The 18046-nt window shown below is 44.0% G+C and overlaps 1 protein-coding gene across 2 annotated transcripts in view; it reads right to left on the minus strand.

Annotated features, from left to right (window-relative positions):
- The window catches only part of CDKL1 (cyclin dependent kinase like 1), a 58309-nt gene extending 42267 nt beyond the window's left edge, over positions 1 to 16042 (minus strand). The window contains exons 1-2 of one of the 2 annotated variants that reach the window (XM_069596164.1): positions 15694 to 16042; positions 14863 to 15149 (exon numbers count right to left, since the gene is read on the minus strand). In XM_069596164.1, coding sequence (XP_069452265.1) covers positions 14863 to 15030 — 168 coding nt within the window. In that variant the 5' untranslated portion in view covers positions 15031 to 15149; positions 15694 to 16042. The remainder of the gene's footprint in view (positions 1 to 14862; positions 15150 to 15693) is intronic. The other variant, XM_069596163.1, reaches the window with a different exon arrangement.
- Positions 16043 to 18046: the final 2004 nt, after the last annotated feature.

The raw sequence follows: 18046 nt of genomic DNA on the forward strand, positions 1-18046 counted from the left end.
GTGGGGCCTTGGCACAAGAGTACATGGAATTAAGCTCTGAATAAATACTGAAAAACAGGGAACCACGACTGTCCTGCTCCCCACAGCAATTTACAGTCATCAGGATGGTAATTTGCCCAACAGTGTTTCTGGTCTGATGTTGTAAGACAGGAGAGACCATGTGAAGTGCTATCCCCTTCAGCTTCTCCTCTCGGTCGCCCACCTTTCTGCCAACCTGTACCTTTCTCTCTCCTTCCCCCACTGCTCCTCCTTTCTCCCACTCTGTCCTTGGCTGCTGCTCTTTCTGAACCTCTGCTCTCCTGCCCTTCCATCCTTAAGGTGCTTGACCGCTCTAAGGTGCTTGTCCCCGAAGCACTCTGCTCCCCTCGGCAGTGAGTCAGCCCAGCAATGCCAAACAGAGACATAAATCACGGCGATAAGGGGGGGCCGGGTTCCAGGAGGCACTGGAGCTTGCCCAAGGTTACCCAACAGCTTCAATCCGGATCAGAAACTGAAGCTCCTAACTGCGGCTTCTATTCCCAAGCAGTCTCACAGCCCACAGCCTCATTGGAAGTTATTGAAAGTGAGGAGACTAGGAAAAAATGGAATGTTCTGAACATGTGGTAGGTTGTTACTCCTCATGTCTAATTACAGTCAAATGAGAGCATGTTTCTGACACATAGAACATAGTCAGCATTCTTAGCTTCCTATACCCCATGGACCTCTTTTTTTCCTTATTTGTTACTCATAGAAGTCTTTTTACACAGGTTTTCTTCAGTTCAGTTCAGTTGCTCAGTCGTGTCCGATGCTTTGCCACCCCATGAATCACAGCACGCCAGGCCTCCCTGTCCATCACCAGCTCCTGGAGTTCACTCAGACCCATGTCCATCGAGTCAGTGATGCCATCCAGCCATCTCATCCTCTGTCGTCCCCTTCTCCTCCTGCCCCCAATCCCTCCCAGCATCAGAGTCTTTTCCAATGAGTCAACTCTTCGCATCAGGTGGCCAAAGTACTGGAGCTTCAGCTTTAGCATCATTCCTTCCAAAGAACACCCAGGGCTGATCTCCTTCAGAATGGACTGGTTGGATCTCCTTGCAGTCCAAGGGACTCTCAAGAGTCTTCTCCAACACCACAGTTCAAAAGCATCAATCCTTCAGCGCTCAGCCTTCTTCACAGTCCAACTCTCACATCCATACATGACCACAGGAAAAACCATAGCCTTGACTAGACTGACCTTAGTTGGCAAAGTAACGTCTCTGCTTTTGAATATACTATCTAGGTTGGTCATAACTTTTCTTCCAAGGAGTAAGCGTCTTTTAATTTCATGGCTGCAGGCACCATCTGCAGTGATTTTGGAGCCCCCAGAAATAAAGTCTGACACTGTTTCCACTGTTTCCCCATCTATTTCCCATGAAGTGATGGGACTGGATGCCATGATCTTCGTTTTCTGAATGTTGAGCTTTAAGCCAACTTTTTCACTCTCTTCTTTCACTTTTATCAAGAGGCTTTTTAGTTCCTCTTCACTTTCTGCCATAAGGGTGGTGTCATCTGCATATCTGAGGTTATTGATATTTCTCCCGGCAATCTTGATTCCAGCTTGTGTTTCTTCCAGTCCAGCGTTTCTCAGGATGTACTCTGCATAGAAGTTAAATAAGCAGGGTGACAATATACAGCCTTGACGTACTCCTTTTCCTATTTGGAACCAGTCTGTTGTTCCATGTCCAGTTCTAACTGTTGCTCCTGACCTGCATACAGATTTCTCAAGAGGCAGGTCATCTCTTTCAGAATTTTCCACAGTTTATTGTGATGCACACAGTCAAAGGCTTTGGCATAGTCAATAAAGCAGAAATAGATGCTTTTCTGGAACTCTCTTGCTTTTTCCATGATCCAGCGGATGTTGGCAATTTGATCTCTGGTTCCTCTGCCTTTTCTAAAACCAGCTTGAAAAACCCTAAAGACTCCACCAGAAAATTACTAGAGCTCATCAATGAATATAGTAAAGTTGCAGGATATAAAATCAACACACAGAAATCCCTTGCATTCCTATACACGAATAATGAGAAAGTAGAAAAAGAAATTAAGGAAACAATTCCATTCACCATTGCAACGAAAAGAATAAAATACTTAGGAATATATCTACCTAAAGAAGCTAAAGACCTATATATAGAAAACTATAAAACACTGATGAAAGAAATCAAAGAGGACACTAATAAATGGAGAAATATACCATGTTCATGGATTGGAAGAATCAATATAGTGAAAATGAGTATACTACCCAAAGCAATTTACAAATTCAATGCAATCCCTATCAAGCTACCAGCGATATTTTTTCACAGAACTAGAACAAATAATTTCAAGATTTGTATGGAAATACAAAAAACCTCGAATAGCCAAAGCAATCTTGAGAAAGAAGAATGGAACTGGAGGAATCAACTTGCCTGACTTCAGGCTCTATTACAAAGCCACAGTCATCAAGACAGTATGGTCCTGGCACAAAGACAGAAATATACATCAACGGAACAAAATAGAAAGCCCAGAGATAAATCCACACACCTATGGACACCTTCTCTTTGACAAAGGAGGCAAGAATATACAATGGAGAAAAGACAATCTCTTTAACAAGTGGTGCTGGGAAAACTGGTCAACCACTTGTAAAAGAATGAAACTAGCACCGCACATGAAAATAAACTCAAAATGGATTAAAGATCTAAATGTAAGACCAGAAACTATAAAACTCCTAGAGGAGAACATAGGCAAAACACTCTCCAACATAAATCACAGCAGGATCCTCTGTGATCCACCTCCCAGAATATTGGAAACAAAAGCAAAAATAAACAAATGGGATCTAATTAAAATTAAAAGCTTCTGCACAACAAAGGAAACTATAAGCAAGGTGAAAAGACAGCCTTCTGAATGGGAGAAAATAATAGCAAATGAAGCAACTGACAAACAACTAATCTCAAAAATATACAAGCAACTTATGCAGCTCAATTCCAGAAAAATAAACGACCCAATCAAACATGGGCCAAAGAACGAAATAGACATTTCTCCAAAGAAGACATACGGATGGCTAACAAACACATGAAAAGATGCTCAACATCACTCATTATTAGAGAAATGCAAATCTAAACCACAATGAGGTACCACTTCACACCAGTCAGAATGTCTGCGATCCAAAAATCTGCAAGCAATAAATGCTGGAGAGGGTGTGGAGAAAAGGGAACCCTCCTACACTGTTGGTGGGAATGCAAACTAGTACAACCACTATGGAGAACAGTGTGGAGATTCCTTAAAAAATTGCAAATAGAACTGCCATATGACCCAGCAATCCCACTGCTGGGCATACACACTGAGGAAACCAGAATTGAAAGAGACACATGTACCCCAATGTTCATCGCAGCACTGTTTATAATAGCCAGGACATGGAAACAACCTAGATGTCCATCAGCAGATGAATGGATAAGAAAGCTGTGGTACACATACACAATGGAGTATTACTCAGCCATTAAAAAGAATACATTTGAATCAATTCTGATGAGATGGATGAAACTGGAGCCGATTATACAGAGTGAAGTAAGCCAGAAAGAAAAACCCCAATGCAGTATACTAACACATATATATGGAATTTAGAAAGATGGCAATGATGACCCTGTATGCAAGACAGCAAAAAAGACACAGATGTGAATAGTGGACTTTTGGACTCAGAGGGAGAGGGAGAGGGTGGGATGATTTGGGAGAATGACATTGAAACATGTATACTATCATGTAAGAATTGAATCACCAGTCTATGTCCGATGCAGGATACAGCATGCTTGGGGCTGGTGCACGGGGATGACCCAGAGGGATGCTGTGGGGAGGAAGGTGGGAGGGGGGTTCATGTTTGGGATCGCATGTACACCCATGGTGGATTCATGTCAATGTATGGCAAAACCAATACAGTATTGTAAAGTAAAATAAAGTAAAAATAAAAATAAATTAAAAAGTAAATAAAACCAGCTTGAACATTAGGGAGTTCACGGTTCACGTATTGCTGAAGCCTGGCTTGGAGAATTTTGAGCATTACTTTACTAGCATGTGAGATGAGTGCAATTGTGCGGTAGTTTGAGCATTCTTTTGCATTGCCTTTCTTTGGAATTGGAATGAAAACTGACCTTTTCCAGTCCTGTGGCCACTGCTGAGTTTTCCTTCTTAATCATCCCTAAATGAAATTTTAACTCCACAAATATACCGTACATCTGTATATGTACTGTATGTATATGTGCTTTATACAATAAAATGTTAGGATCCCCAATTCCTAAGAACCAACTTTCACCCTCTTGCAGGTGACACTGCTCATTAAGAATGAATGAACTGCACTTCCACTCTCCACGTCACTTTGCTTGACCTCCCAAATTGTTTGTAATTATTTTATATTGTTAGGTTAATCGTGTTTGTATTATGGGTTGCAATTGTAATTAACTTTTATTTTTTGTCTGGTTATTGATTGTGAAAACTGATAAACATCTTCTACTATTGTGATTATGTAACTATTACTCACTTAATACCATTGTATCATGATTCACCAACAGAAAAAAAATTGAATCCTTTATCACCAAAACTATCATTTAATAGGAAAACCTGTAATAACTTTTAAAAATCTAGATGCATATCAGAATTATCTTGGAATTTTTTGAAAAATACAAATGCCCAGGTATTTCTCCAAAGCTCCAGATATGTTTCTAACGAGCAGCTGTGTTTAAAAACAACTGGACTAAATGAGGATCTTTTACTTTTATCTGGTTTGTTTCACTTTTTCTAGTTCATATTCAGTGCTCCCATTTCATTTAGTTTATGTTTTCCAATTTCTCCATCTCCTCTTTTTTTTTTGATGTTCTTCCTCAAGTCTTTTTTTTGTTTCTTCCTCAAGTCTTTATCAAGCATAGTAGAAAAGCTTTTGTATGCATATATAAAAATAGTAGGTATAATATATATATTTTAGAAAACTGACAGATTTTTGCCTAATTTAAAAATTTATGACATTTTGACTCTACTTGTTTTTCTTAGTATGAATAGAATGATAGATTTCTAATTTTAAAAAATAGATATGCACACAAGCAACAAAGGTTTATTGTATAGCACAGGGAACTATAGTCAATATCTTATAATATTATACTATAATGTAATATTATAATATAATGTAATATTAAATTATACTGAAAAATAATCTCAAAAATAATATATATGTATATGTATAACTGAATCACTTTGATGTGCACCTGAACCATTGTAAGTCAACAATGCTTCATTAAAATATATATATAAAGGGAAAGAAAAGAATGAATGAACTTGGGCTTTCCTGGTGGCTCAGTGGTAAAGAATCCTCCCAATGCAGGAGACAGGTTTAATCCCTGAGCCAGGAGGATCCCACATGCCACAGGGCAGCTAAGCCCATGCACCACGACTACTGAGCCTGTGCTCTGGAGCCGGGGAGCTGAAACAACTGAGCCCACGTGCCCTAGAGCCCGCGCTCCACAACAAGAGAAGCCATGGCAATGAGAAGCTCCTGCACTGCAACTACTGAGTAGCCCACAGAGCAACGAAGACACAGTGCAGCAATAAATAAATAAATTAATTAAAATACACATTAAAAAAATCAATGAACTTTACTGTAGTGTTTATAGTAAAGTTTTAGATGGACATTTACCCCCATGTTTATCCTCACCTTTGTGGGTTGCAAACCATAACTTTGTACCTATTAAAATAATCTATAGGGTTAAAGAACAAAAATTGGAAAGAACTGATATTCCAGTAAGAACCCCAGGTTTCCATGAAAGCCATGAGTCTCCGAACTAAGGCTCACTGGAGGCAAGAGCAGGATCAATCCTGAGGACCAGTCACTGGTCACTCAAAGAGAGTGCAGTGTTTGGTATTCCGAGGTGTGGGAGCAGCAGGGCATGGATGTGGGGACCGCAGGACTGGGTGTGCATCCAGCTCACTAACCAGGAGGCCACAGCAAGTCACTGACCATCCTACATCCTTCAGTAAAATGGGATAGCAATGCCTGCCTCCCAGGGTTGTTGTAAGTGTAACTTGTGCATCTTAGGTAACAATCCTTGGGGTTTCACCCAAGACCACTGGGTCACCAAATGGGAATACGATTCCTTCTCCACATTGTCACTCACTCTAGCTCGTCTCACCTTTTGGAAGGAGGGTGTGTGTGCTGTGCTGTGCTTAGTCACTCAGTCTCATCTGACTCTTTGTGATCCCATGGACTATAGCCCACCAGGTTCCTCAGTCCATGGGGGTTCTCCAGGCAAGAATGCTAGAGTGTATTGCCATGCCTTCCTCCAGGGGATCTTCTCAACCCAGGGATAGAACCCAGGTCTCCTGCATTGCAAGTGGACTCTTCACCATGTGAACCACCAGGGAAGGAGGGTGGTCACGAATTTTGACTGATGTTGGTCTCATCTACTTAAAGGCCACTGTACCATCTGCCGGCACCTTATAGCTGCTAGCTGGCATTCTTTGATTCCACTTCCAATAGTTCTACCATTTGCATTCCACAGAGAGAAGCTTCTGCAACATAGAGACTCGGGATCTTCGTAATCCAATGATTCTGGGCCAGTTGGCTCATGTTTGCTTTGAACCACACAGCTTTTTTCTTGCTGGACACACAGATATTTCCCAAGGGGCTAGGTTGGGTTCAAGTACAGCCACCTGCTTTATGTAGAAGCAGAGACCACTACCCACCACAGGTCTGTGATGCCAGACTTTTTAAAAAAAAAACTAATCTGTAGTCTTGGATATTTCAAAACTTTATTTTTTCATTTATGGCTGCACTGGGTTTTTGTTGCTGCACATGGGTTTTCTCTAGTTGTGGCAAACAGGGGCTCCTCTCCAACTGTGGTGCACAGGCTCCTCATTGCAGCGGCATCTCTTGTTGAGGCACACAGGCTCTAGTTGCAGTGCGTGGGCTCAGGAGTAGTGTTGCACAGGCTTAGTTGCTCCACGGTGCATGGGATCTTCCCAGACAAGGGGTTGGACCCCTGTACCCTGCACTGGCAGGCGGATTCTTAACCACTGGATCACCAGGGAAGTCCCAGCCTTCTTGAGATGATTTCCTTTCAGGAATGTTGTCTCTCTCTGTAACCTGGCTTTGTAACCTGGCCTCTCTCATGACCATCACACCTCCTATCCAAAACATCTTTATATGTTTGAACCCTAGTTATGAAAAAGGGGTTGAATTCTTTCCTGAATGGTTCCTGGGTCATAGCACAAATCAGCTGTTGTACATCCTGGTAGAAGAAGTTCAAGGCCAAACAGCTTTAAGATAGCTGTGGGTCCTGTTACCTAAAGATTAAGGAGAGTGTAGGGAAAGAAGGGGAGAAGGCAATGGCACCCCACTCCAGTACTCTTGCTTGGAAAATCCCATGGATAGAGGAGCCCGGTAGGCTGCAGTCCATGGGGTCGCTAAGAGTCAGACACAACTGAGCGACTTGACTTTCACTTTTCACTTTCATGCATTGGAGAAGGAAACGGCAACCCACTCCAATATTCTTGCCTAGAGAATCCCAGGGATGGGGGAGCCTGGTGGGCTGCCGTCTATGGGGTCGCACAGAGTCGGACACGACTGAAGTGACTTAGCAGCAGCAGCAGCAGCAGCAGGGAAAGAAGGCAATGGCACTCCACTCCAGTACTCTTGCCTGGAAAATCCCATGGACAGAGGAGCCTAGTAGGCTGCAGTCCATGGGGTCGCTAGGAGTCAGACACAACTGAGCGACTTCACTTTCACTTTTCACTTTCATGCATTGGAGAAGGAAATGGCAACCCATTCCAGTGTTCTTGCCTGGAGAATCCCAGGGACGGGGGATCCTGGTGGGCTGCCGTCTATAGGGTAGCATAGAGTCGGACACGACTGAAGCGACTTAGCAGCAGCAGCAGCAGCAGGGAAAGAACCTAGCAACATTCCAAATAAAAGAAAAGGTGGCCTAATCTCCTAACTGGTTCCTGAACTGGTCTTTTATTATGCTATAATAGCTGGTTTTGGTCATGGTCCAGGTTGGTAACTCAAGGTGAGTTACCTTGACTAGAACCAAGGTCATGGCTCCAGGAATTCTCTCCCTCCATTAGCATACTCATTTCTTTCATATTACAAACAACAACTTCAAAAACTCTCCCTTAATGCCACATCCTTCTAAGCACATACTGCCCCATTTCTCAGTTTCCTTTTATAATAAAACTCAGAAGAGTTGTCTCTATCACTGTCTTCACTTTGCTCTTTTTGCTCTTCTCTTGAACCCTCCCTGATGAAGCTTTCATTCCTACCTCTCTACCCAAACAGCTCTCGTAAGATCTCAAATGACTCATATTTTCAAAGCCAATGGCAAATTCTAAGTCTGTACAAAAGGTGACCTTCGACAAATGCTCCTCATTCTTGAAACATTCGCTTCCTTCAGCCTTTTTTTTTTTTTTTTTTTTGCCACACCATGTAGCTTGTGGGCTTCCCTTGTGGCTCAGCTGGTAAAGAATCTGCCTGCAAGGCAGGAGACCTGGGTTTGATCCCTGGGTCGGGAAGATCACCTGGAGAAGGGAAAGGCTACCCACTCCAGTATTCTGGCCTGGACAATTACATGGACTAACTGTACTGCCTGTGGGGTCGCAAAGAGTCGAACACAACTGAGCAACTTTCACTTTCACATGTAGCTTGTGGGATCTTAGTTCCTAGATCAGTGATTGCAACCAGACACCCTGCAGTGGAAGCCTGGAGTCCGAACCACTGAACCCCAGGAAAATCCCTTCCCTCAGCTCATAAGGACATTGACCTCAAATTTTCCTGCCTCAAAGAGCACCCCTTCTTACCTCTTTCACTGGTTCCTCAGCTTATTGACCTCCAGATGCTGGAGCTCCAGGGCTCAATCTTTGGTATTTGTCTCTCTGCTCCCCTTGGTGGAAAGGTCCCCAGACTATATTCCCTGAATGCCAGACTTGTGCATTTAATTACCCACTTTACAGTGGGTCTGCATCTCAAAGATTACATTTCCAAAACAGAATTCTTGATTTTCTTTCCCCTAAATTTGCACCTGGGTCTCCCTATCAGTGAATGATCTCTTTGTTCTTCCAGGTCCTCAAGTGAAGAACTCTGGAGTCATTCTTGATTCCTCATCCAACCATCAGATTCTTATGTGCTCTCCTCTCTGAATATATCTTGAATCTGACCCAAACCCCATCATCTTACACCGGGGTCACATGAGCAGTCTGCTAAGAGAGCTTCCTGCTCATGAAGGTGGAGTAACCAGCAGCTAGAGGAACCCTTCTGGGATATAAGACACGCCTGGGCACCCCTCTGCTCAAAACCCTCTGATGGCTCCCATCTCACTCAAAGTAAAATCCACAGTCCCACCATGGCCCACAAGACCCTCATGTCTGACCCACTCATCCCTGTAACGTCGTCTTCCATGATTCTCATCCTTGCTTACTCTGCTTCAGGCGCACTCTTCTCTTTGCTCCTTCTACAACACACCAGAACACTCCTAGAAGACATCACTTGATCTTCCCTTGGGGCCTCTGTCCTACCCTCCACCTGCCTAGAATGTTTTCCCCCTGAAGAGCTGCAAGAGTCACCCCTTCACATCTCCTCTGGAATGTCTTCAAATGTCATTCATCAGGAAGGCTTTCCCTAACCACTCAGTATAAAGAAGCAAGCCTCACCCTAACCCCTTACCCTGCTTCGTTTTTCACCACGTGACATATTTGTTTACGGTTAGTCTCTCATTTGTGAGGACAGACACCTAGAACAGTGCCTGGAACATGGCAGGCGTTCTGTAGAAATTCCTGTGTTCATGCCAAATGAACACATGTCAACTGTCTTACACGTAGGTGTCTCATCAAAACCATTGACTGAGGGACTTCCATGGTTGGGCAGTGGCTAAGACTCCCTGTTCCCAGTGCAGGGGGCCTGAGTTCAATCCCTGGTCAGGGAACTAGATCCCACATGCCACACCTAAGAGTTCACATCCCACAACTAAAAGGTCTCACATGCTGCAGCTAAGACCCAGAGCAGCCAGATAAATAAATAAATACTAAACAATAAACGAAAAAACACTGACTGAAAATATTGACTTCTTGTTTTTTCCACAGTGGAAAGTGAGTTTGAGAAAGGGTGGGATAGTTGCTTTGTGCTCGGGTACTGCAGTATAATTTTATTTCTGTCACTGCCGTTTTAGAGTATGGCCTGACTACTTTATTTAGTTTATGTATTTATTTGGCTGCATCAAGTCTTAGTTGCCGCACACCGGACCTTCATTATGTCATATGGGATCTTTCCATGAGGCGCATGGATTCTCTAGTTGTGGCACCCCGGCTTACAAGCTCCTCAGCACGTGAGATCTTAGTTCCCCGACCAGGCATCAAACGCTCAATCCCTTGCATTGCCAGGTGGATTCTTTATCACTGGACCACCAGGGAAGTCCCTGGGCTGACTAATTTTAACTGGAGCCATTGTTTATTTTTCTAAAAGCCTAATTATGTAACCTGGAAAAAATAAGATTCAAAATGAAAATATTAAAGGGTTGACTGCAATAGGATTTCTTGGTGAAGAGTGGATTACATTTAGAAAGCAATTTATGAGTACAAATACTGAATTTATCTCAAAAAAACGTGTTATACATTTTTTTCCCCAATTGGCATGAAGTAATACTATTTGAAAAGTGTTTCAAATGTTTAGAAAAATATGTTTTCTAAAAATATTGGCAAAATTGGTTTCTTGCTAATAATTTTCATCCTTAAAACCATTTACCAGTGGATGGTTACATCTTCATATATGCTTCACATCAAGAACAGGAAACACTATAGGTGTGCTGCCTTAATAATTAAGCAATTGACTGCTGGACAGTTCACGCCCATGATCTCATCTGCTTAATGGAAACTGTAATTTTTAAGAGTCCAATAGCAATGATTAGGAGTTGCTTTAAGTCATTAAATAAATGGTTTTAAAAACATACAAGTAATTCTCTGAAGATAGATACATGCCAAATTCAACTATAATATTAAACCCAAGGGACCATTCATTTATTTTGTAGTATTAGAATTCTATTGTATCAGATAGATCCTAAAAGTAAGACATCATCCGATCCAGGGAGTTTTGTTCTCAGACATAGTACTAACTTTTGTGACATTTAGGCTGCACAAAACAAATGAAGTCTACATTTTCATCAATGGATAGTGAAATGGGAAAAATAGGGGCAATGATCTCTCTCTCTCATACACACATACACTGTTACACTTGTATCCTCTCACACACCAGAGAAACGTATATAAAGAGAGATGTTGTCTTAGTTGCCAACTACTCTCTCAGGAAGACTGCTTTTTCCTGAAGTTATATTGTTCCTAGTCCTCAAAAAATATTAAAATGTCCCTTTGTTTATGAAGTAACGGTGATAAACTAGTTTCTTCAAATGTTGACCACCCAATCTGTAAAAAAAATTTTTTTGAAGTTTATTGATTCATGAAATTTAAAAGTCTGCAAATGATAACTTTCTACTAAAAAAATCTTACTGGTTTCTCTCTTTTCAGGTGAAAGCCAAACTCTTCAGCCTGGCATTTGAAGCCTTCTATATCTGGTCTTAATCTGCTTTTTTTACTTTTCCTTATCACAATAAGCACAGTCTGGGGTTCAGCCCTTGACCAATCTCACCCACTAAGGTCACTAAGATACCTTTAACCTCAGTCATCCTAGTTCCTGACCTTAGCAAAGGTCATCAACAGCCTCAACTCTGTGAGGGGTATGCAAGGAAAACCCTAGGAATGCACACTCAGTGAGCCCTTGAGTTCACAGAACTGTGCTTCGTTCCCAGTGTAGTATTCCCCTTCCATGGTCAATGGTGCAATGCCTTGAATGCAGCTCAGACCGGGCCCTAAACATGAACATAGACCTCACCAATTTCTTGTTCTCATGGACAACATGTCCCCAAGGCAGGTTCCAAACCTCAAAGCCATCTGGGACCCAGGTGCATGGATGTGCAAACCACCACTTATCCCAGGGCCAGACCTATATTCCAGGAAATTCCTTGCACCCCTTCCCTGGTGGCTCCGAGGTTAAAGCGTCTGCCTCCAATGCGGGAGACCTGGGTTCGATCCCTGGGTCGGGAAGATCCCCTGGAGAAGGAAATGGCAACCCACTCCAGTATTCTTGTCTGGAAAATCCCATGGATGGAGAAGCCTAGTAGGTTACAGTCCACGGGGTCGCAAAGAGTCAGACACAACTGAGCGACTTCACCTTCAGCTTCACCTTCACCTTCTTAATGGACATTGGCTTCCTTTCCTTCTCTTTTCTCCCAGGCCTGTTAGCACCCAGCAGGAATCTCGGCTAAGACTTTGGGGTTATTACCTGTGTTCCCTCCATATACTGCTTTCCACTATGCACCATTTTTTTTTCTCCCTAGCAGAGACTGTCTGCCCTGAACACCTTATCTCTCATTCCATGCTTCCCTAAACATTTCAAAGTCTAGTTCAAACAAGCCTCCAAATACTTTATTTAGAGGGCTTGTGCCAGGCATGGGAACACAAGGTGAATGACACAGGCCCTGCCCGCTAGGAACTCAGTCTACTGGGAGTGAGAGCTGAGGGAGAATTCATCTCCCACCAGTTATACATCCGTAAGACAGGATGTACACTTGAATGCAAACATTATTTTAGGTATAATGAGACTCCATAAATATTTACTGAATAAATATGTGGGAAAAATATGACTTGATTTAACAAATCCTCAATTCATTTATTCAGCAAATATTTAAGCACCCATTATGTCTTAAGACTATCAAGAATTCTGATAAGTTAGGGCTTGAAGGGACAGGCTCTACTGATAATCTAGTCCCATCACCTCATACAGACCAGGGGAGTCTACAGCTGTGCCCTTGATTTTGGGGAATGGAGTGTTGTGTGCGTTGAAATCAGGGTCCTGCATACACGCCTATCCTTCAGAGGACATCAGTATTCAGTTATTCAAGAAAACACATCTGACTTCCTAATTTATTGGCAACACCTTCCCTTTCTTTTTCGGTTGTGCCATAGGGCATATGGGACCTTAGTTCCCAGGCCAGGAATCGAACCCCCAACTCTTGCAGTGGAAGCACAGAGCCTGAATCACTGGACTACCAGGAAAGTCCCAACCTACAGTTTCTAGGAGCTTATTTTGTTAACATCTTTTTTTCAGTTCAACAATAACATTTATTGGAGGTACATTACATGCCAAGTGGTTGACACAGAGATCTGAGGCGAGCCCCCCATTCCTAGAGAAAGCGAATTAATTCAGAGACTAAACTTGTAAATACCATATTGCTAAAGAATAGCAACAGGCTTCAGAGAGGCATCCGCAGGTGACCTTCAGAATCAGAAAAAGAGTATCTCTCCACTAGAAACAGACTGGCTTTTCTTTGGAGTAAATGAACCCCGTTGAAATTCAATGATCACCTTCTCCTCTAGGGAAAGCCTAAGCAAGTGAGAAACGCCCATGGGCCCCAGAGAAACCATGCGAGAAACCTCTACCTGTGTAGAGAGTGGGGAGCGCAGGGAGTCCAGGGAGATGCGCCAACACTGCTCTCTCACGCTGCCCTAGGGAGCACTGCACGGGGGCTTCAGAAGTGTCTTCTCGAACTGAAAACATTCTGCTGGGAAAAATGTCTTAGACCTAAAGAGAGAAAGTTTTCCTGTTCTCCTGTTTTAATTTATCTGAAGCCTGCTACTTCCTATTTGGGGTCCAGCAATAACCCCATCCGCTTAATTCACAGGAGAGAAGAATTTAGAGAGCCCTGGAGAAAAGGGAGAAGCAGAGGTAAGAGGAGACTCCCCAGATATTCCACTCAGCCCCCACGAGGCTGCTCTTCCCTTGTTGGATAGTCAGTTACACTCAACACAGAAAGTGAAAGTGAAGTCAGTCAGTCGTGTCCGACTCTTTGTGACCCCATGGACTGCAGCCTACCAGGCTCCTCTGTCCATGGGATTTTCCAGGTAAGAGTACTGGAGTGGGGTGCCATCGCCTTCTCCAGGGGATCTTCCCGACCCAGGGATCGAACCCAGGTCTCCCGCATTGTAGACAGAGGCTTTACCATCTGAGCCACCAGGAGAGTCCTAGGTCCTGTTTAAAACCAGACCTGACAAAGTTAATTTGCTGAATGTTAACCTTCACCGTGTTCACTGCAGGTCGCATTCTACATAGGGCAGGATTTGGAGTTCATCTTCACAGAAATAAAAAAAATGAAGGAAAAATACTGTCTTTCTTCCTTTTCCATTTCAGGAAAAAGATACTTTCAGCTTGTAATAAACACTCACCCCCTCCAAGTATCATGGTCTCCAAGAGCTAACTAGTGAACATTTTAAAAGCAATCATTTCACTTACAGAAAAATCCTTCTTCTAGAGACAAGACAAAGACATTATGAAGCTCAGCAGTAGATCAATGCGAGGTGTAATGAGAACCTGTCAGCTTCCTGGGAGTTTGAAAACAGGTGAATGATTAATTCTCTTCACAGACTATCAACAGACGCTAGCCTGGAAGTGTAAAAATCATGCACAGTCAGCAGACTGGAGTTGTGGAAAGTTCCTGTGCTATTAAAGTTGATGACTCTTGAGGAACCAGATCTACAGATGACATGCGAAAGAAGCTACTGGGAAGAAAAATAAAATATCCCACAGCAAGTCTGAAAGTGAACACCATCTTTCCCCACACCTATGACTTTGTAATTCATTAGACAATTGGTGACTGGTGCACAGACACCCCATCCGTATCACTGAGGACCAAAGTCTGTGAAGGAAGATGTGACCACATCTCAAGGCATTTATTTCATATAACATGACTCACTTTAATTTTTTTTTTCTTTTTAGTTCCTGAAAATTCACCTTAAAGAAATTACCTTGAGCATGCGGATTTCTCGAAGGGCGATTTTCTTTATGACAGGGTCATCTTCTGATTCCAGAAACCTCTTGATGGCCACAATCTGACCTGTGTCCCTGTTTCGGCATTTGAAAACAACTCCATAGGATCCTTCACCAATTTTCCCAATTTTTTCATACTTCTCCATCACTGATGAATAAATTCTTAAAATGGATCTTCACATAGTTTGAAAATGTCGCTTAGTAAATATTGGCATGAACAGCCCCACTCAACGATGGGTCTTTGTCAAGGACCTAAGACAGAGGACTGCAGTTGTTACACAATTAGGAATCGACCCTGTCCCTTAAACCCTCGCCCCTCAGCCGTGGCCACTGGGTCAAAGACGATAGCCTGGAGTCAGCTGCCTTTGGTAACTCAAGTTTAATTCTCTGTTGCATACCCTGAAAGTTAAAATGTAACCTGTCATCCTAAAACGAGCCGAGTTGTAAGACTATCTTTTCAATGTCAGGTTCATCCGATCTAAGACACATGAGCTGGCTGGAGGACCTAGAAGGTTAAGGGCTTCCCCGGTTCTAATATCGAGTCTCGTTTCCTTTCCGCAAGAAGACACCGTCCGACTCCCCGCGGGGGCGGCGGCGGGGCGGGGCGGGGCGGGAGGGGAGAGCCCTGCGAGGTAGGGCCCCGAGCCCCGCAGGGAGCAGGGCAACGCCGTCCTGCCGCCGCGCGGGCCCAGGGGGAGACCCCGCTACGTCGCCCCCGCTTCCCACCGGAGCTCTGGCCGGCGCCGCGCAGCCTCGTGCGGCGCCACGTGGCGGCCTGGCCCGCGCCTCCCTCCCCGCCCGGGACTCACGGCGCCGCGGCTGCCCCGCCGGCCTCGCTCCAGCCTCGCCGACTCTGGCCCGGCTCTGTCGCAGCCCGCCAGCCCGCGATCCCTATGGGAACCGGCCTCCGCCCTAGGCTGGCCAGGGCGGGGCCGCCGCGCCCATACGCGTCCCTCCTAGACCCGGCCGCCGTCCTAGGTGCGGCGAGAGGCCCGGGCGGGCGGCCCTCGGGACCCGGGAGGAGCTGTGCGTGGCCTTTTGCCCCGGGAGAGGAGGCCTGCAAGACTGCAAACTCCAGCAGGTCGTGGAAAACGCAGCTCTGGCAGTCTGCTGCAAAGACGCCTGCGCTGGGAGCCGCACCCCCCCCGCCCTCGCCCCACTCCCACTTCCCTCGCAGCCTGTACCACACGGGGTGATAACTGTGACCTCCTATTGCGGGACTGCAGACGCCTTGAGGGCAGCCTCTGTGTCTGTCCTGGTCAGTGCTCTAGCAGCCGGTGACGAATGAATGAGTGAGAGAAAGGGGTCGACGAAAAGTGGAAGAATGGTGGCAGTATGATGACTGAAACCGTCTACACTTCCTTCCCACAGGCTGGCAGGGCCCTGGAGGTGGGGGACGGTTCCACTAGAGCTGGGCTTATAACTTGGGAGATGGAGGCTCACAGAGCCTGCCTTGCCTTACATTCCTTATTTACATCCTTCTCCCAGCTGGCTCCTACTCGCTCTGGTCTGAGCACAGTGAAGGAAAATGAATGGACCTGGGGGAAATCTCAAAATATGGTAACTTGCCCCTGGGCAGATTGCCTCAGTACTTTATCATCTTTTCCATTCCATATGCCCAGGATCAAGATGGATGTTGCCCTGGAAGCAATAACTGAAGAGAGAATATTTTCATATGTCTATGAAATGGGGACCAATCCTGTGCCAAGCAGAATGTCACTGAATGTGTATCTGGATAGGGCTCAGGAAGGAGCTGCAGTTAGGAGGAGAGAGTTTGGTGGCTGCCTTGAAAATGGAGTGGCATATGGATGGGGTCCAGGGATGGGCTAGAGGTAGTCTGTGAACTCCCCCAAAGTTGTTTTCAAATTGTGTTTTCTGTCTCTATAGTTATGCCTCTTCCAGCATGTCATATAAATGGAATTATATATTATATAGCCTTTTGAGGCTAAGCTTCTTTCACTTAATATATTTGAGATTCATCCATGTTGTTGCATTTATCTCTAGTTCCTTCCTTTTTATTACTGAGTAGCAGTCCATTGTATGGATATTGTTTATCCATTCCCAACTGAACATTTGAGTTGTTTCCAGTTTTGGTGGTTATAAACCAAACCACTATAAATATTAGTGTATGGTCTTTTGTGTGAACATATGTTTTCACTTCTCTTGAGAAAATAATGCATAGGAGGAGTACTGCTGGGTCATATGTTAAGTATATATTACTGTAAGTGACTGCCAAATGTTTTCCAAAGTGACTGTACCATTTTACATTCCTGCCAGCAATGTCCCAATTATTCCGCATCTTTGCCAACACTTGGTATTCACTTCTTTTGATTCAGTCATTCTAAAAGATGGGTAATGGTCTCTTGTGGTTTTAATTTGCATTTCCCTAATGACTAACATTGAACAGTTTTTCATATGCTAATTTGTCATCTGTTTTCTCACTTAAAAGTTCCAGAAGATTTTTGTAAATTCCTTGAGGTTTTCTCTGTAGACAACCATGTCATCTCCGAATAGGGACGATTTTTGTTCTTCCTAAGTGGTATGCTTCTTATTTCTTTTCCTTGCCTTATTGCACTTAGTACATCCTCTGGTGTGATGTCAAATAGGTGTGGTGAGAGCATGTGTGCCTACTGCTGATCTTAAGATGAAAACATTCAATCTTGCACCACTAAGGATCTTGTACTAGGTTTCTTTGTAGGCAGTCTCTAAGATGCCCTCAGTGATCTCTGCCTCATGGTATTCATGCCCTTCCATTCAATGTAGGCTTGATCTGGTGACTCGCTTCTAAGGAATAAAATACGTTTAAAGTAACGGCATATCATTTCTGAGATTAGGTTACAAACAGACAATGACTTCTGCCTTGAGTTTTCTCTTGTACTCGCTCACTCACTTCCTCTGAGGGAATCCAGATGCCATGCTGTGAACCACCCTATGGCAAGGAATTGAGGAGACCAACAGCCAAGAAGACAGTAGGCACTCAATCCAGCATTCTGTGAGGATAGGGATCCTGCCAACCATCTTGTGAATGAGCTTGGAAGTGGATCTCCCTACCACCATCCCCACTCCAGTGAGCCTACAGATGACATTGTAGCCCCAGCAGACAATGTAAATTCACTTTTGTGAGAGGTTTTGGTTTAGAGGCACCAGCTAAGTTATATCCAG

Source organism: Ovis canadensis, chromosome 7 (genome assembly GCF_042477335.2).
Source record: "Ovis canadensis isolate MfBH-ARS-UI-01 breed Bighorn chromosome 7, ARS-UI_OviCan_v2, whole genome shotgun sequence".
In the NCBI taxonomy this organism is placed as follows: domain Eukaryota; kingdom Metazoa; phylum Chordata; class Mammalia; order Artiodactyla; family Bovidae; genus Ovis; species Ovis canadensis.